Here is a 21,037-nt window from a genome sequence, read left to right as displayed (position 1 = left end):
AATAGATCTAAGACTGAAATTGATAAATTATGTGGTAAGTTGGTAAAGGAACTGTTAATGAAAGGTTCAACACATAATAATGCTCCCCACAAAACAAAAAAGACAGATCAATAATATGCCTGTCAATTTCCCACACCTTCAGCAACCCTTGTCATCATTCTTTTCATACATTGACATTTATATTTTGTGTCTCTGTATATGGGGGTTGTCCTGTTAGCAAGCAGAGGTTAGAAACAAATTAGTGATGTCACTTCTCTCTTCCTACCATGTGGATCCTGAGTATCAAACTCAAGTTGTCAAGCATGTTTGCCCAATAAGCCATTATTCAAGCTTCCCTTGTCAAACTTTCTTAATTGCAATAACTTCAGCAATATATATGGAGAGAACAGTGAGCGACCATCTATATGTCTACTCTACACCCAACAGACATTACTATTTGGTTCTACGTATCACAATTTAATCATTTTTCTCTTTGTTCTTATTTTTCCATTTGTTTATTAATTTATTCTTTTTACACCATGATCCCAGCCCCCTCTCTCTTTTCTTACCAGTCCCCCACTCAGACACCCTCTCCTTATTTCCATGCAAATCAAAACAAATCTGAGATTCCATCTTACACTCATCAGAATGGCTAAGATCAAATATTCAAGCGACAGCACATGATGACAAGGATGTGGCGTAAAAGGAACATTTCTCCATTGCCGATGCAAACTTCTCACTTTGATTTTGATCCATCTTTTAAATACCTTTGGACCCACAAATAAACATTGAGCCAAAACCATGCAGTTAGACTGGGAAACTAGATTAGACTAGGTCATAATCATTTGGGTGTGTGCCTGCGGTGACACCTTCTCTGGAGCATTTCTCGCTGCCTGTCCTGCTGGGCCTGGTGGCTTTGCCTTAGCCAAGCAAATGTGTTCTTCTCAGGTTTCATCAAGATGATGTAGCACTTGGGGATGAAGATGCCACCCAGAAGCCCAGCAGTGGAGGCCAGGATAGAGAAGATCTCTACAGCCACAGTGGACTTTCCCCGGGCACTGTGGTACAGGGGCAGGAAGGCCATCCAGACACTACAGAAGAGCAGCATGCTGAAGGTGAGGAACTTAGTCTCATTGAAGACGTCTGGCAAGCCCCTGGCCAGAAAAGCCACAGAGAAGGTACCTCCTGCCAGGAAACCCAAGTAGCCCAGCATACAGAAGAAGGTGGCACCAGAACCCTCGTGGCACTGGATGACAATGTGTTGGGGCTCTGAGACCATATCCCTGTCTGGGAATGGGGGCGAGATGGCCAGCCAGACCCCACAAAGAACAACCTGAATTGAGGAAGCAATAAAGACCACTGAGGTGGAAGCACCAGGGTTCAGGCATACCTGGATCCTGCCCCCTGGCCTGGTGACCCTGAAGGCCAGGACCACTGTGAGAGTCTTGGCCAGAACAGAGGAGACAGCCACCGTGAACACCACAGCAAAGGTAGTCTGACGGAGGAGGCAGGTGGTCACAGTGGGTCGGCCAAGGAAGAGCAAGGCACACAGGGCACAGAGGGAAAGAGAGGTCAGGAGTAAGTAGCTGAGAGTTCTGTTGTTGGCCCTGACCACGGGTGTCTCTCGGTGCTTCAGGAACACTCCGAGAACCAGGACAGCCAGACCAGACAGGAAGAGTGCCACCAGAGCCAGGGTGAATCCCAGCGGTTCCTCAAAGGCCAGGAAGATCTCTGTCCTGGGCAGGCAACGGTCTCTGGTGCGGCTCGAGTACTGCTCCTTGGGGCACAGAAGACATCTCTTCATGTCTGTGGGAGACACACAGACAACATTTCTGCAACACTAAAGGAACCACACAAGCTTTGCAGGAAGGTGTCTCAGGCACTAAATGTTCTTACAACCTTTCCATCAATTAATGTATTTATGAATTATTCTTGGTGACCAGGGCTGGAATTTATATCACAGGCAGAGGCACAAGGAAAAGGAGTATGTGCTCTATGTCTGCTTTATGTGACGGCTATTGTTTCTGTTGAGATAGCATCTCCTGTATCTCTTTCTGGCCTTGAGCTGAAGAGCAGAAGATGACCCTGAATTCCTCAGCCTCCTTCCTCCCCCTCTTCAGTGCTGTGATTATAGGCCTGCACCACTTGCGGAAGTAGCTAATTCCGTGTGTTTTTTTTATCCCCCCCCCCTTTTTGAGACAGGGATTGTATGTGTAGCATTGACTGTCTTGGAACTCACTCCATAGGCCAGGCTGGTCCTGAACTCATAGAAACCTGCCTGCTTCTGCTTCTCAATGCTGAGATTAAAGGCATGAACCACAACCAATGTTTCCTGATCAGGGGCCATAGGATGTACAGTATTTGTGAAGGGACAACTCATTAGGCTGTGCAATTATGGTTCATTAACTTACTTATCTCAATAAAGCACTTTCCTAAGAACAATTTTAAGAGTAGCATCCTTGATGATGTTCCTACCAGAAGTCCACAAGGAAGCAGAGATTGTGCAACACTTCAGGATATGGGCGTCATGGTTTGAATAAGAACTGCCCCTATAGGCTCATATATTTGAATGTTTGGTACCTATTTGGTAAATTGATGGGGATAGAAAAGCAGGTGTAGACTTGTTGGAGGAGGTGTGTCAATGGGGGTTGAATCTGAGAGCTCAAAATCACACATCAGAGCCACTCTACAATCTCTGCCTGTCCTCTGACTGTGGGCCAGAGTGTAAGTTCTCAGCTATTGCTGGGGCACCATGCCTGCCTACCTGCCTGTTACCATGCCTCCTACCTGCTATAATGGACATGGACTCAGCCTCTGAAACTGTAGTGAGGCCCTGGTTTGATGCTTTTTTAAAATAAGCTACAGCTTGCTCATGCTGTCTTTTCATAGCAGTAGAACCGTAACTAAGATGATGGGGAAGACACTAGGCTTAGAGTGGCCTGTGGGCCCCTCAGATTCCAGCCCCACATGCTCTTACCTCTTTGGTCTGCAAAATGTCCCTCAGGGCAGGGACTGCAATCAAAACAGCAGTTGGGGGCTCCCAGACGTGCAACCTGCCTGAACCCTGGAAGGCAGCTTTCACTGCAGGCAGAGGTGGGCACCTAGTAACAGTGAGCATAGTGTCAGTGACTCTCCAGGGATACAGACGCTTTACCTCACCCTCAGAAGCAGAACAGGACTGTTTGCTCTCAGACCACTACATAAGATGTCTGTCAGAAAACAGGTCTGTCCCAAGAGATGCCAGACTGGACAGGTACCATTGTATCTGATGGAGGAAGGGTTACATCTAGGTTACTTGTTTAAGGGCTTCAGTAACTTAACTAAACCATGTTATGTGTTGTGTTTTCAGTCTTTCTTTGGCTCCTACATCAGCAATTGAAGGCATGAGATGGACCAGTTGTCAGGAGTACAAGCTTGCCCTGAGAAGCAGGAATCAATTCCTAGCACCAACATAGCACTTTACATTGTAACTCCATGTCCAGAAGATCCAATTCCCTCTTCTGGACACAGCAGTGATCAGGTACACACATAAGACACAAATAAGACATAACCATACATAAAAAATAATGATAAAAAAATTCAAAATATTGTCAAACATTACTAAAGTACTGCCATGCCCTCCTGTCAAGTCACCCTGCTTGCCTCCATTACTAAAAAGACAGCATTTTCCCTTCTTCCTTCTTTTTATTTCTTTTTTTTCTTGTGAATAAAGTCTAGAGCCTGGGAATGCTTCCCTGGTTACTCTCAACTTTTTATTTCTTTCTCTGAAGCTCCCTGCAGACTTGTGGCTACTTGCCTAACTCAGATGACAAGGCTCTCACTCTTCCTCTTCCCCATTGCCCTCCTCTATAAAACTGTCAAGATTTACAGTTTGACTACCCTGTTGTTATTGTTGTTGTTTTACTTAAACTCAAACAATAAAGTATTCTCAGGCTTCAATAAAGAAAAATTGAAGGTATTGAGGCCATCAACACCCACACACACTTTCAGAGCACACTCGGTAGTCCTCCCATTCATGTGGGACCCGCAAAGGAGGACTCGGTTTCTCTTAACACAGCTCCACGTCCAGGCAAGGATTATGAAGATGCAAGTGTGGGATGCTGAGATCTGTGCCACAACTAAAGAGACAAGAAAACCAACTCAGATCAAGCCCATTGAAAAGCACTTCAAGGGGAATTAGTAAGACCTGGAGATGACAGGAGTCGAACAAGGACCAAATAGGGGTCTTTTCTTACACTGATTCTCTAACCAAGGTCCATGTTTGGATGTAACCTAGAACCCCTAATCAGAAGTAGCCCATGGCAGCTCAGTATCCAAATGGAATTCCCTAGTAAGGGAAACAGGGACTGTCTCTGACATGAACTCAGTGGCTGGCTCTTTGACCTCCCCGCCCCCCTGAGGGAGGAGCAGCCTTGCTAGGCCATAGAGGAGGATATTGCAGCAAGCCCTGATGAAACTTGATAAGCTAGGGTCAGATGGAAGGGGAGGAGGACCTTCCATATCAGTGGACTTAGAGAGGGGCAGGCAGAAAAGGGCAGGGAGGAGATGAGGGAGGGAGGGTGGGTTTGAGAGGAAATGAGGGAGGGGCCTACATCTGGGATACAAAGTAAATTAACTGTAATTAATATAAAAAATAAAAATTAAAAACAGCAAAAAAAAAAAGAAAAGAAAAGAAAAGAAAAGCACTTCAAAAAAACCCTCTGAACACTTGTGCCCATTATGCTTGAGAAACCCAAGAATAGGAACCTCCTTCTCATGTCGAAAGCCTTATGGCTTCCAGAACAAAGTGAGACAAAGTGGAAGAGAAGGAGATTCTCGTCCCCTGGCATCCGACAGGAAGCTGAGGCATTTCTATGCACCACGCTGCACACATAGATATGTCTGTCTCAAAACAGCTGATCATTTTGTAATAATCATCAGAGACTGAGCCTTAAATGTTTTCCCAAAGCCTTGTGTGTTAGACCACTGGTTACCAAAGGGTGGGTTTTTGAAGAAGATTGGATTTTAATGCATCTGACTTCATAGAATAACTCTTCAGTGGATTCATAATTTGATGAACTACTGTAGATGTTGGAAATAGGAGTCAGGCCTAATTGAAAGAATTGTATTTCGGGGGTATGCACTGGTAAAATGGAGCATATTTACCTACCTATTCTATCGCCCCACTTCTCCAGTTCCTGGCCCTTATTTATTAGGCAACCTTTTCCACCACAAATGCCTGCTTCCATGACATACTGCTTCAGCCTCACACACCCAAAACAATGGACCTGTCCAGCCTTGAACCTCTCCAACTACAAGTCAATAAAAACCTTTTCTTCACACTATTTCTCAGGTATTTGTCATGGGAGGAGAAGTAAACAGTGTCTGGTGGGTCCACTTCCATGATGGTCCATGGGAAGGTGTTTGGCTTAGTGTGTCACTATCTTCCTCTTCAAAGAGCAGGTCCTCAACACAGATGATTAAAACACCCTCAGAACATCACCAGATACAAATTCTGACTCTATTCTGAGAGTCTGGTTTGTTGTTTCCCCATTTTTCATGAGTGTGTATGGTGTAAATATGTGTATATGCCTTTCTACATGTAAGTAGGATCATGAACATATATGTACAAGTTCATGTGGAGGCCCAAGGTTAATGTTGGGAATCATCCTCCATTGCTTTTCCCATATGCACATTGAAGCAGAGGCTCAAAATAGAAAGCCAGAGTTCACCAATATGGCTAGTCTTACTAGATGGCTTTCTTTGGCATTTCCTTGTCTCCACTTTTTAAGGATAAAATTACAGATGGGATACACTGCCCACTCAGAATGTGTAAGTATTCTGGAGGTCAAAAGTCTGGTCCTTGTGCTTGCATAGCAAACACTTTCACCACTGAGCCATCTCTCCAACCTCAGTTCTGGTCAGTCAGTGTCATTCAGAGAAAGGTCTCTTATGAGATAAAGAGTATAGTCTTTATCTCATAGATAAAGATAAAGAGTATATACTCTTTATAGATAAAGAGTATATAAAGAGTATAACTGACTGGCCCAATCCATAGACACATACCATTTATGTACACGTAGGAATGAGGAACCCTGGACTTGGATTTACCTTGAGACTTTAACACTCTAAGACAAGAGTCTCTAAATTCAGGCAACTCACTTGGAGATCCTCCTTCAAATGGACCATCCTTTTGTTACTTGAAGAGGCTTGAAAGTCTATCATGCCTATGAGAACCAATTGGAACACACCTTCAGGGGTCTTTTGGCCTTGAAGAATGTCAAAATTTGACACCAAATCTCCATTGGCATCAAACATAATCTCGATTCCATCAGGAGTCTTGAAGTGCACCTTTCTGAGGGCATGAAGCAGCTGAGGAAGAAAGAAAGACTTTGTTGACTAGCTGGGGGCAGTCTCTGGGGTCTTACTGCAGAATTTTACAGGTCATTTGCCTCTGCAATGATATACAGCCCCTTCATCCTAAGACTGGTCCCAGTAGGCATAAAAAGGACCAAAGACTTGTGATATTTTCAGGAGCTCACAAAAATGTTCTAATTTTAATGAAGCAATAATTCATAGTAATAATGCAGATAATTTTAAATCTATTACAGTGTGTGTGAGTGCACGGACAGCTCACACACACTGGACATTCAGGGAACAACTCTCAGGAATGTTCTCTCCTGCCGCTGCCATGTGGGATGCAGGGACTGAGCTTATGCTTGGGGACAAGTGTCTTTTCCATCTCACCAGCCTTAAAATTAAACCCAAAATATCACAATGTGGTGCTGGCTCCAGGGCCTCATTTGGCTGTGCACTACTGTCCTCAAACATCCTTCCCATCATACTATTTACACTCCAAACCCTAGCAAGACTATCACAGACTGGCCCAAGCCCACCTAGACCTCCCAATCATTCAGACCATTCTGTCACACTTCTTCAGCCACATGCACATTGTTCTTCTTTGTCTTCATTCTAGGGTGTTCATGAATGCTGTCCCTGTCATCTGCAATGCTACCATTTCTTCCCATGGTGATATTTCTCATCCTCCATTTGGAACTCAGATGTTTCCTGACAGAGAAAACTTCTCAGGCCTTACTTGACCCTTGACTTGCTCCTCACTTCTTCATCTACCATACATATTCTTTAGAGATTACACACATAGTTATAACCACTCATACATGTTTATTTTTGCCAGTATCTGGCTATTTAATCCAAGTTGGTCTTGAACTCAATTCTCTGGCCTTAACCTCCTATATGCTAGGCTGACAGGCCTTAGCCACCAAGCTAGGCCTCATGTAATTTCTAATCTGTCACTCTCAGCCAAAATGGCAACAATTATCACTGTCCACTTAGTTCAAAACTATCTTCATCTTTAGTAGGCCAAGAGTAGAGACTTAGTTAATGTAAATGAAGATAATTAAAACATACCCCTCCTTGGCCACCAATCTCACTCGTTTCCTCACCAGTGAACAACATGTATACCTTTAGTGGATAGCAGAAGTTAGATAGATAGATAGATAGATAGATAGATAGATAGATAGATAGATAGATAGATAGAATCATAGAGACATAGAGAAATATAACAATAGGCTTGGGGCCAAAATGAACAAAATGCATTATATAAATATATGAAATTATCAAATAATGCTTTAAAATACAAAAGTTGCTAAGGACATGGGAGTTGCCTAGGTGATTAAAGCACTTGCCACTTGCCAAACAAACTTGAGGTCAGGACTTTAACACCCAGAACCCACTTAAATTTCAGATGGAAGTGACATCCCCTCTGTAATTACAGCATCAGAAGGTAGAGACAAGAGATGCCCAAGAAAGCTGCCTATCAAAACTAGCCACATCAATAAGTTCTAAGTTTGAGTACAGACCATGCCCCAAAGAATGAGGTAGAAGAGTGATTGAAATGTAATTCCTCACATCAGCCTCAGACCTTACAATATAGATGTTCACACGTGTGCACAGCCCAGTCCATGTGTGCCAGCATGCCTATGTGCCCACACTCATGTACCTCACACAGAGGAAGACAGTGCAGCCAGGCCTGATGACACCTGATAGGCTAGGGTCAGATGGAAGGGGAGGAGGACCTCCCCTATCAGCATGGGAGGATAAAAGGAAGGGAGGGCAGGATTGAGAAGGGATAAGCTGGGTTACAAACTGATAAATTGTAAAAAGTAAATAAATAAATTTAAAAAAAGAAAAGCAAAGTAAATAAATAGTATTTGATATCTGTTTGAAATTTTGATTTGCAGAATGCATATACTAAAAACTACTGTTTATGAAAGCTCAAATTTGGGACACAAAAAAACCTACACTTACTGTCCTCTGAAATATTAATTTTACAAGGCATCTTCAATTTGCTAAATCAAGCAATCCCACAGGGACTGGACTCATCTGAGATCACACACACAGCATGGACCACTTGTCCAATGCTGCTTCTAAGATGTCTCTCAGTTGCAAGGATGAGGTACCCTGTAAGGAACCATACAGCCTGCTACATATCTACAGCTTCACAAAAACCTATGTCCTGTTCCCCGACCACCACTGAATCATCCACTCCACACATGTCTCTCTCACCTGCCAGGGCTGGAAGTCCGGAGAGTCAGCACCTTTCTCATCCTGGTGCCCACAGGCTATCATATCATGCAGGGCATGGGCAATGCAGTAGACAGCTGTGTACGCAGCATCAATTTTACTCACTTCTGGGAAAGGATGCTGCTTGTTCTTCAGACTCTCATTCCCTGAGCAGAGCTGAGCACCCTCTGTCACTGTGATGTTTTGGTGGGGCCATGTGCAATCAAAGGTGAACTCCCAGAACTTCTTTATAAACATGTCTTCTGGGGTCTGGCTGGGGTGCAGGCGAGCAAGGAATTCGGGGAAACCAATTGCCCTGCTGCCATGAGGCAAAAGGCCAAATGTGCCTTGCAAGACCCGAGAAATGCCTGGAATGGTCAGAGCAAGAGCCATGTGCAGAGTGTCCTTGCTGACCCACACCTGGCCTGAGACAGGAACACCCAATAAGCCATACAGGATGAGCTGGAAATTTGAATTGCTTAGGAAAGCCAGAACAACCTTGGCGGTGCATTTCTGCATCCTCTGGACAATCTCTTCAGTCTTCTCCAAGGACTGATGGGAAGGGACATGGAGGTGGGACTCAATGCAAACCCCAGCTGGACTCAGCACCTGAGTGGCCAGAGAGCTGGCTTCCTGCCCAAAGTCATCATCATGGGCCAGAATGATCACCCAGGACCACTGGAAGTGAATTATCAGTTGGGTAACTGCACGGGAAGATGTGAGGTCACTAGTCAGGGTCCGAAGGAAAGATGGAAACTGGATCTTGTCACTCAGGCTGGGTAGTGAGGATCCATGACTGACCTATAGAGAGTCAGGTAGTATAAGAGTAGATGAGATCCAGGACTCAGGTGCAGGCAGGTTTAAATGTGGGAAGGAGGATGTGGAGAGATGGCTCAGCAGTTCAGAGCCCTTCTTGTTCATGTAGAGGTGCCAAGTTTGATTCCCAACACCAAAATCAAGCAGCTCACCACTGTCTGTAACTCCAGTTCCAGGAAAGCTGACACCTGCTTCTGGCTCCCTCCCACACCTGTGGCATAGACTCACAGAGACATAAATACATACATATAAACGTATATTAATATCTAAAACCTAAAAAAATTTCATGGAAGAACCTGAACATCATGCTCTGGGAATTGTGCTGCCTCTACCAAACAGCTGTGTGCTGCTCGCTGGTATTCATCCCAGACAGCCCTGTGAAGTAGCATTACTTGCTTCCCTCTCAGCTTCTGTCCTTCCCACTGCCAATACAAATTTTGTTTCTGCATCTCAGCTAGGCTTGGTCTGGCTCTCTGGTTTGGAAACAGTTCTTTTTAAATTTGTGTGTGAGTGTTTGTGTTTGGAGGGGTGAATGTGTGGTTGTGTGTGTGTGTGTGTGTGTGTGTGTGTGTGTGTGTGTGAGAGAGAGAGAGAGAGAGAGAGAGAGAGAGAGAGAAAGAGAGAGATGATGATGCATGTGTGGAGATCAGAAGACAAATTGTGGGAGCTGGTTTTCTTCCTCCACCAGGTGGGTTCAGAAGGCTCAAACACAAGACATCAGGGGCTTGGTAGCAAGCAACTTTTCCTTGATGAGCCATCTTGCTGTCATCGATAAAAATCAATAAAGTATGGGCTATTATCTCATCTGCATTGTATAATTTTCTAGGTTTAAGAGAAATAGGAACCTGATTTGTCACTTTCTCGAGGAAGTAATGGCACCATGTTCTCAAATGAGACAGTTCTAGGAGATGTGGCAAGTGGAGTTCGTGTGTGTGTGTGTGTGTGTGTGTGTGTGTGTGTTTGACAGGCACAAAATGGGGCTTCTCAGACTGAGGATAGGAGAGGAAAACTTCTCCTGCCACTACAAGGTGTTACCCTGTAGGCCCTGGGATTTGACTATTTCATGTGGAGGGACTGGGTCTCATAGATGGTCTTGCCACACTTGGCAATAAAATAGAAGGTATCCAACCAATTTTGGATTGCAGACAAACAATGATCATTTTTTACAAGTTTATCCCAAGAAACACACGTTACTATTTGAAAATAAATTATATATTTTAATAGAAATACTGGGACAAACTTAAGACTAAAAATAATTGTTTGTCTGAAGCTCAATTTTTTTTATCTGTATGAGTGCTTTGCCTGCATGTATGACTGTGCACCACATGTGTGTGCTGCCCTTAGAGGAAAAAAGAGTGAATCTCTTTGCTGGAAATGTAGTTCATGATGGTTGTGGACCTCCATGTGGGTGTAGGGAATCAAACTCATATCGTCTTCAAGAGCAGCCAGTGCTCTTAACCTCTGAGACATATCTCCAGTCCCTGAAATTAAAATCTAACTGAAGCTTATCTTCAGGCCTACAAGTTGGAAAACAAGAAGTAATTTTAAAATGTTCAGCTTATCAAGTTTATCTTCTGGGCATGATACAGCACAGGAATCTGATACAGCACACTCAGGAATCTGAGGAAAGAGGATTAAGGGCTCAAGGGCAACCTGGGTAACCCAGAGAGATGCTGCCTCAACACACCCACACACAGAGAGAGAAGGTGGGGGAGACCTATAAAAACAGAAATGAAGTTTCCTTTCAGTGTGTTATCATACCCAGAGAAATAAATGAAGTTCCTAATCATTTAAATATGCCTAAATATAAGTGGATGGAGAACAGAGAGATACCTCAATGGCTAAAAGCACTTGCTGCAAAATCATGAGGTGAGGAGCTCAGATCCTAGAACTCAAGGAACAAGTTGGGAATCCCAATTATTGTTGTAACTTCTGCTCAATGAGGGGTGCACACAGGAAGCTCGATGAAGGCTAATACCTTCCTGCAAAGCCACAAATCATGAGAGAGCTCCTGATTAAAAGGGAGAGGTCGAGAGTAATGGTGGAGGTCACTTCATGCTTTCTTTTGGCCTCCACGATATGCCAAGGTTCACATAAGTGAACACACCCACTCACACATCTTTAAAAACAGAAATGAAGTTTGGTTTTGGGTGTGTCATCATGTATAGAAAGAAGAAAAATAAACTTTCTAATCCTTTAAATATGCCTCAATTCATAGTGGTGGAGATATACTGCAATGGTTTAAAGCATTTGCTGCAAAATCATGAAGAGCAGAGACAGATGCTGGTACTCATGTAACAAGCTGTGCATTCCCTTCATAGCAGTAACCTCAGCTCTAATAGGGATGCACACAGGAAGCTGGATGGAGCTTTCTGGCATCCAGAATAGCCAAGAAAACATGGGCCCTACATTCAGGAAGAGATCCTGGTTCAAAGAAATAGAGGAGAGTGATGAATAAGGTCACGAGATGCCCTCTTTTGGCCTCCACAGATATGCAAAGATTGATGTACAAGCATTGGCATGCATGCACAGACACAAAAAGACACACACACATACACATGCACACACAAGTATACAATCATGAAGACACATACATTAACTATGTAATAATTTCAAAGAAAGAAATAAATCTGCCTTAGAGCCAGGAATGGTGAAACACACCTATAATGTAGCACTTGGGAGGCTAGACAGGAGAATGGTAATTTCAAGGCCAGCATGATCTACATACTAAGTTCTAGGCCAGATAGGTCCTTAGGGTAAGACTGTGTGTCTAAAATACAAAATTATAGACCTTACAAGAACCACCAGTGCAGAAGCACTTTAGTGAGAATCTACACTTCTGTGGTTGTAGATAAGTCCTCTGGTATACTTCTGTGAATTACGTGGTAACAGCTCCACAGGAAACTGGAAAGCCCCTTCAGGCAGAAGGAAAATTAACTAATGGGAGACTTTCAAAGAGAGTGGAAGTTACTCAGATTAATAAACCTCACAGCCAAAAGCAATTAACAATGGTTATGTTAGTGTAAATCATGAGTGAATCTGTATTTTTCTACTTTTTAGAACAAGGCTGGCCTCGGCCTCACTATGTAGCTGAGGAGAGCACTGCACATTCGATCCTCCTGTCACTACCCCCAGGCTGCTGTAATACAGGAACACTAGAGAGCATGCCCAGGGCCCTGAGTGTGCAAGGCTAGTGCTCCAGAAACGAAGCCACATGCCAGCCCTCGCAGTGACTGTTACGGTTTGAATCTGAGGTGTGTCCAGAAGGTTCACATGTTGGGAACTTGGTTCCCAACAGATGGGTTTCTGGGAAATGATTGTTGGATCCTGAGAGCTCTGACATCATCAAAGGGTTAATCCTTAAATACATTCACAGGGACGGCATTTTATAGATCCCGCTGAAAGTAGGTGAGAGCTGCTTGAGGCATCAGACCGCTGCAGCTGTGTCCTGGTAAACGGTACTGAGTCTCCCACCCCTTGTGTATCTGATTCCTGACTGCTGATGTCTGTCCCACCTCACACTTCTACCCTAGGACCAGAAACAGTGACGAAGGTGTGAAACTTCAGAAACTGAGCCAAAATAAATCTTTTCTCTTTTTACTTGTTTCTCTCAGGTATGGCTGTCACAGAAAGGAAAGGCTATTAAATGTCCTAGTGGTTGATTAAATGGTTCACAAGAGTTGCCATTGGGCCCAGCAATTTTATCCACATTCCTAAGATAACCAAAGTATATAAGCATTAAAAAAAAAATCTGTGCTAAAATAGAAACAGCATGCATAAGGTCCCCAAAGAGGAAATAGCTAGAGTAGTGATTGCTCATTGGTGTGATCAAATACCTGACAAGAAGCAATGTGAGTGAGAAAGGGTTGAGTTAGGCTCACAGTGTGAGAAAGTACAATCCATGTGGCAGTGTGCATGGCAACAGATGGCTCCATGGTAGCATTTGTGTACCTGGGAATCCTCTCCTCCTCATATCAGGATAGAACAGAAGTCAGAGAACATACAGGAATTGGGAACATGTATTGAACCTTGAAGTCCACCTCCAGTGGCCTTCCTCCTACAGGTTCATAACCTTCTAAATGGGTCCACAGCTGAGGGGTAAGTCTTCTAACACATCAGCATATTTCACATTCAAAAGATACAAAACTGATAAGCAAAACACAATCTTTGCATAAAAAGGATTACAATTTAAGTCCCTCAAGGCACAGGAGTGGCCATTCCTTCCCCTAAAGACCTGCCAAGTTCCACACACAGAACACTCTAACTGCCCTAACAGCTGGACCCAGACCCCCAACATCCCTGTACAGAATAAAAAACCCAAATCCAGGACTAAAAATCCCATTAATTATGAGTTTGTAACAACCTCTGACCTTGAAAATCCAGAATCCCCACACTGGAATTTATTACCCTGAAAGTATCCCCCCAACAAGAAACACTAGATAAGTCCTGTCTTCTGCTCAGCTCTCTGCTGCTTCTCACCCAAACTGAGGCAGACAACCTACTGGGTTATTCCCCTCCCAATAAATCTCTGTGTGACATTACTTGTGAAGTGTGACTTTGTGATCATCTTTGTCTCTCTCCTGACAGGATACCTTTCCCCTCAGAGCTGTAACACAATAATTGTTGATAATGAGTAAAATGCTGGTACATGCTACATGGATGAACCTTGAAGGCATACTCAATGAAAGACAACAGTCCATATATCTACATCTAGTGTGAAATCCATTCATTGAAAATTACCAGAAAAGGCAAATCCAGAGACAAAAAGTAGATTAGAATCTGCCTCAGGGTAGAAATGATAGGATGGAGAAGCCACTGGGCTTAAAGGGAGTGTCTCTTTGCAGGATGATGAAAATGTTCTCAATCAACTTTGATAAGTTGATTCATCATACTAAGATAAAAATCACTTGTTCACCTTAAATGGATAAATCATTTTCAAGGCACCTGGTCACACTATGAACTGAAGAGAGGATTGTCAGATATGGCCAATCTTGTTGAAGTGACAATGATGGCTAGGTTTCAGGAAACATCAATGAGGTAGTCAGGCAAGCAGAATGGGCCCCACTTGTTGAGACTAAATCCCAGCTCTATTTTCTACAGCTAGACCAGCTTACTAATAACTTTTTTTTCTCTGTAAACTAGAAAGATGGTTCCTCATGGAAATATTTTTCCAAAAAGCTTAAAAACCTGAGTTTAGTTGCCAGAATCAATACAGTAGAAGAAAAATATTGACTCTCCAAAAAAGCGCCATGACACTGCTTTTGAGTGTTCTCTCTCTCTCTCTCTTGCTCTCTCTGTCTCTGACTGTCTCAATGATAATAATAATAGATAGATAAATAAATAAACAAATAATTCAATGAAAAAAAGAAATACAGGGATAGAGAGGTGGCGAAGTGGGTAACACTATTTACTGCTATTTCAGAGGTCCTAAGTTCAATTTCCAGTACCCTCATCACAATTAAAAACCATCTGTAACTCCATTTCTAATGAATCTAACGTCCTTTTCTGATTCCCATTGGCGCCAGGTACATCTGTGGTACATATATATAGGCAAAATATTTATACACATAAAATAAAAATAAGTAAATATTAATAATATTTTAATTTTAAAAAACAGTTCCTTACTTTCCTTATCAATTCAGTGTGATGACAGGTCTCTCTAAACATGAAGGAGAGAACCATGTTGGATATGGAGACCATTTCAGGAAAACAGACTCCACAGTGGAGCCGCTCACTGCTGTGACCATCATTATGAATTTCACTACCATCATTAAGGCATTACACCACACCCATGAAAAAGTAAGGCTAAAAAGAGGAACATGCATGTAGAAAACCTAGAACCCTGGCACATATGTAGCCCGTGGCAACTCAGTCTCAAGTGAGTTCCCTAGAAAGTGAAAAAGGAGCTGTCTCTGACATGAACTCAGTGGCTATCTCTTCCATCACCTCTCCCTGAGGGGGGAGCATCCTTACCAGGCCATAAAGGAAGACAGTGCAGCCAGTCATGATGAGACCTGATAGGCTAGGGTCAGCTGGAAAGGGAGGAAGACCTCCCCTATCAGTGAACTAGGGGAGGGGCATGGGAGGAGAAGAGGGAGGAAAGGTGGGATTGGGAGGAAATGAGGGAGGGGGCTATATCTGAGATACAAAGTGAATAAACTGTAATTAATAAAATTAATTAATCAAATATAAATAAAGAAAAGAAAAAGAATGAGACTTTGAACAACTCACCTGGGGAAACTTGTACAGCCCCAGAAGTCTGGCCATGGAGACAGACAGCAATGACCGCGTGTCCCCAACCAAGGCCGCCTGAGGAGAGCCATGCTGACATGTGTAGTTGGGGATGGGCTCCTCCTGCCCCGTGAGAAAGCCCACCATCTCATGGAGTGCTCCATGCACTGAGTCCCCAGAGTTTCGAATGGAGAAGCCCAGTGTCAAATTGGGCAACAAGTGAGCACTCCTATTAATCTCCTCAATGGCAAAAACAAAACTCTGGGCCACCCGGTAGCCCCACATGGAAACGCTGAGGGGAAAAGAAGCCCACATTTATCACTCATTATGGGGTAAATGCAACAAGAAACACTTTGACTCGAGTGATACCAGGAAAAACATGCGTCTCCACAGATACTAGTACAGAGATGTTCATAGGAGCACAGCTCAGAATAGTCAAGGGGAAGCCAGAGGGAATGTGCAGAAGTTAATCAAAGAGGAGAGTTTCCAAAGACAGGAGCAAGCAACATTCAAAGAGCTAGTGCATAAGCTGGGTTCAGTGGCACACATGCTTCCTCTCAGCACTCAGGAGACAGAGGCAGGTGGATCTCTGTGAATCAGAGACCAGAGCATGGTCTACACAGCTTGGCCCAGGCAGCCAGAGCTACACGGAGAGACTATAACTCTGTAGTGTATAAACAGTACAGTTGGATACAGTTATTAGAGGCTAACATCTGTTTCAGAAGTGCCCAAAGTTACGGGAAAGGGATTTTAAATGGTCTTCAGACATGACTGAGACACTGCAGACATGATCTCACAATAGCTCGGTTGCCTGCACTGGGCCTGCACAAGCCTGAGCCAGTTAACAGCCAATCATGAGTGGAGCAATTCCTGGTGGGCCCCTACTCCTCCCTGCTGAAACATTGGCAACTGATGGATTTGGGGGAAAGACTGTCATTGTCTTCTGTCATACACCCAAATGGCAAACCCACAAAACTCCAATGGGCAGTTCCAAACCAGCAGCCACACAGATGCCCTGGTTTAATCAGTGGGTACAAAACAAAAAGGCATGACTATGGAAAATAAGCCTGTTGGAAGGTAGAGGAAATGACAAGTATGGGAGGAAAATAAGAGAGGTTGTGGGAATGAGAATGAACTAAATGCACTATATAAACATATGATGTCATCGAAGAAACTATCTAATAAAATTTTAAAACATAGACATAAAAGCAACATCAAAATTACACAACAGATCACATTCATACAATTAATTATATATTTATTTGCATATTTATGCAACAATGGGAATTAAAGAATAAAAGGCCATGGATTTTTTAAAGTGAGGTACAGAGAGGAGAGAAGAATACACACACACACACACACACACACGTATGTATATATGTATGTATGTATTTATGTATGTATATCCTCTCTCAACAGTGTCTCTCTGTGAAGAACTGTCTGGCCTGGAACTCACAGAAGCCCACTTGCCTCTGCTTCTTGAGTGCTAGGATTAATGGCAAGTGGCACCATATCCAAATGATGTTATATTTTAATTAAATTTTTAACATTAATGCTGAGACTAGACTTGTTCTGTTTTGAGCCTGTCTCTATGTCAACCAGTCTGACCACCTTGAACTTCTTTTGTGTGTGTATGTGTCTACACATCCATGTATAAGACAATTGCCAGCTTCAAGTATCTTCTTCAACCGTGCTGGGTGTGTGTGTGTGTGTGTGTGTGTGTGTGTGTGTGTGTGTACTGTAGTGTAGTGCTGTGTAGTGTAAAAGGGTGTATTCCCCTGTGGTGGGGTAAAGGCTTTTTCAATTACTTCCCCACCTTTTAAAAAACATTATCCTGCATGCATGTGTGTATATAATTTGTCTGTAGACCCAAACATGGTATAAAACATGGAGGTCAGGAAACAACTTTGTGAGTCAGTTCTCTTTTCCACCTTTTGGTAGGTTCCAGGCAGGGATCAAGTTCAGGTCATCGATCAGGCTTGCATGTCCAGCACTTTACCCCATGAGCCATCTCTCTGGCCTCTCTCCACCATAATTTTTGAGACAGGTCATCTCACTGAACCTGGATTTCATTCTTTCAGCTTGGCTGCTGGACAGCAATTTGGAGGAATCTGCCTGTCTCACTATTCCTAACCAGCGTTCCAGATGCTTAGCATGCTAAGCTTTCACATGGGTGCTTAGTGAAAACCTAGGTCTTCATGCATGCACAACAAACACCTCACCAACTCAGGCATTTCCCAGCCTTAACACCTTACCTCCTGACTGCTATCTCCACCTCCCACATTAAACTTTAAGTGTTCACATCCCTAAACAAATAAGTGTGTCAATTACGGATTTGTTGCTGAGTTTGATTAATTATTCAAAAATGAATACATTTTTAAAATACTGCAATGTGCCCAATACATACATTTAATTATTACTCATTGGCTTAAAAAAATAACATGGTAGCCAAATATGGTGGCACACATTTCTGATTCTGGCACTCAGGTGGGGCAGGGAGATAGTGACTTCTAGGCTAGCCTCATCTACACTGCCAGACACTATCACCAAAAAAAAAAAAAAAAAAAAAAGAATGAAAGGTAAGCCTGTGTAGTGTCTTCTGCCTGTAATCCTGTGTTGGGGTTAGCCTGAACTACACAAAAAGTTGAAGACTGAGCTACAGAGTGAGATACAGTCACACAAAATAGCCATTTAAAGTGCTGCTGAATGTGAAAATGCACAAAGGAAAGACTCTTGAATTTGTGGTTGAATAAATATGATGATAGTTACTTTAGAAAACACTCTTAGCAACTGTTTTGGATTCAGGACTCCTTATACAACTCAATCTTGCCTGAAGCTAACAATTCTTCCTCAGCACCATGATTCCGAGAAGTAGTCATACACCGCATCCTCAGCCACTATGACCATAAAGAAAAAGCTGAATATAAACACTTAAAATTGTAATAATCAAATGCTGTGTTGAGAACTACTGTGTGCAACAGGATGTGAGCAAATATGAAGAAAAACAGGCAAAGGGGGTGTGGATATGGCACAGTTCATGAAGTTTGATCTGCATTAACTGACTGTGGTAGTGTATGCGCATAATCAAAGGACCCGGAAGATGGAGGGAGGAGAATCATAAATTCAAAGTCATCTTTGACTACCTAGTAAATTGGAAGCAATATGAGACTCATGAAAAATAACAAGCAAGAGGAACACAGCAGAGAAGAACCATGGACGGTGATGACTTACAAAAAACCTATTGATTACACACTTACTCATTCAACAAACACACCTTCCTAAACACTAGTTTGAGAAGCAAGGATATACCAAAAATCCAGAATCCACATGACCTGTGAAGCACATACATTACAGCCAGTACATGAGCAACCTATATTTCATTCTGGTGCAAATAGGAAAGAAAGAGAAAGAGAGATGATGTAAAAGGAAAGCAACAAAGCTACTGCCATTTATACACAAAGAAGGATGGTGGCCATCTAGCTGGGATTCTGAGAATCAACCCTTATCCACATCTTTGCACAACATTGTAACACTGCTTCTGGCTTTCAGAGAATCCTATTCCATATCCAGCACTTACCTTGAAGCCTGCAGCCCAGCTGGTGGGGCACTGAAATCAGACAGGGTACCATCAGAAAAGTGAATGATGGAGAAGCTGCCCCCAACCATTACATCTCCAGGACGGTCAAAGCGAGGACTATGCCTTGGCAACAGCCAGGCTCTTGGTCCAGAAACAGCAGACACAGAGTGACAGCCAAAGAGAACAGGAAGGAGGGTACACAGCCACATGCCTGCTGGTGGCCATACAGCCAAGGACAGGACAGCCCCATATGGGGCAAGGGCTAGCTGTGAAGGGGGTTTTTATCTGGGGCAATTGCTCTTGTTCAAGGTCCTGAACCTAAAGCCGCACTGGGAACTCTCAGCCCCCAGGCTGTTTGAGAATACTGATTATGAGGTGGTGGAGGTGAATGGCCACCAAATCCCAGAGCCATTAGAAGTCATTTTCCCTTCTCCTGAGGCTTCCTAGCCTCTCTGAATCCAAGGCCACATACAGGGCATCATCTGCCAACTATAAGAAGGGTGACAATGTGCATAACTGTCTCCTGAGGGGCTTGCAGGGCAGGAACGGCTGTGCTCAGGGAACTCAAGGTACTTTTTTGTAGAGAGGCCCCAAGTGGGTTACAAGAAGCAAACTCTCCAGTAGCTGAAGTGAAATACTTTTAGCATGCATTTCAACTACCATAGCCCCTGCATTGTTTCTCTATAGGTTAATGCACTAATCCACATTTTCAGTGGTCTTTGAAGTTCCTTAGGGAATTGTCTGAAATGGTTTATGATGAAGAATTTGGATATAAACAAAACTAAACTGCAGAAAACAATACCTGTCCTTGTCATTGAAGAGTCATGACCAATCTTCCCAGGCCACTGAGCCTTTTTCTTATATTTGAAAACAAATCCCAAGACTGGCAAGATGGTTCTTTAGGTAAATTCATTTGATATACAAGCTTAAAAACCTGCATTTGATCCCAAGAATGCACAGAAAAGTAGAAGAAGAAAAACAACTCTAGAAAATTGTCCTCTGACTCCCCATATAAGCCATGGCATGTACACATCACACACACATGCTAAGACACAAACACACATACACACAAACACACACACACACACACACACTTCATACATGCATGATGGATAATTATTATTTAAAAAGACAAATGCCGGACTTTGTTATTCCAAATGATAAGTAGAATTTTCCAACATAAACATGATCCCCTCATTGAAGTTTAAAAAAAAAAAAGTCAAGAAAAATGGCTCAGCAACTTAGCAAGTAAAGGCACTAGCTGCTAACCCTGAGGACACTCATTAAATCCCTAAGTCCCCTGACTTTAAAAGAGACCCGGCTCCTTCAAATTACCCTCTGTTCTCCACATATGTGCTATGAAAATTGCATGTCCAAACATATGGGCACCGGCACAGAAGTAACACAAAAACAAAACCCACCAATATATCAATCAATAAATGTAAAATTAAAAAGAAATAGAATATATCAGTAATAACTCCAGTTCACTAATGTTTCAGCCTATAGCTATATACATGCACTTTCAATAGATTTTACCTTTTCTTAGAAATCAAAATATAATGAAAATTCACACTCTGTAATTGATAGATAATTCTTTTTCCATACTAGCTTTATTGAGACATAATTCATATAGTGAACAATTTACCCTTTTACATGATACAATTTTCCATTGGGAGCACACCTAGATCCCAGCACTCAGGAGTCTGAAGCAGGAGAATTGGTACAAGTTTGAAACTATCCAGGATGACCTGGAAAGATAATATCACAAATTAATAAATACAGAGAGAGAGAGAGAGAGAGAGAGAGAGAGAGAGAGAGAGAGAGAGAGAGAAATGAATAAATACATAAGTGGAGAAGAAAATTTACTGTTCT

The 21,037-nt window shown here is 42.9% G+C and overlaps 1 protein-coding gene across 1 annotated transcript; it reads right to left on the bottom strand.

Moving 5' to 3' along the window:
• Positions 1–814: 814 nt before the first annotated feature.
• On the bottom strand, positions 815–19,374 carry LOC110566829 (vomeronasal type-2 receptor 26). The gene is made up of 6 exons (XM_060386176.1): positions 19,166–19,374; positions 15,589–15,880; positions 8,545–9,342; positions 6,121–6,330; positions 2,957–3,080; positions 815–1,785 (listed from the first exon to the last, which is right to left on the bottom strand). Exons 1-6 carry the CDS (start codon positions 19,372–19,374, stop codon positions 821–823), a joined length of 2,598 nt encoding a protein of 865 aa, XP_060242159.1. The 3' UTR covers positions 815–820.
• Positions 19,375–21,037: the final 1,663 nt, after the last annotated feature.

The sequence above is a fragment of the Meriones unguiculatus genome, chromosome 6, assembly GCF_030254825.1.
Source record: "Meriones unguiculatus strain TT.TT164.6M chromosome 6, Bangor_MerUng_6.1, whole genome shotgun sequence".
NCBI classification, from domain to species: Eukaryota; Metazoa; Chordata; class Mammalia; order Rodentia; family Muridae; genus Meriones; species Meriones unguiculatus.
Note: the sequence above shows the minus strand (reverse complement) of the source record. Positions and strands in the feature narration are given on the sequence as shown.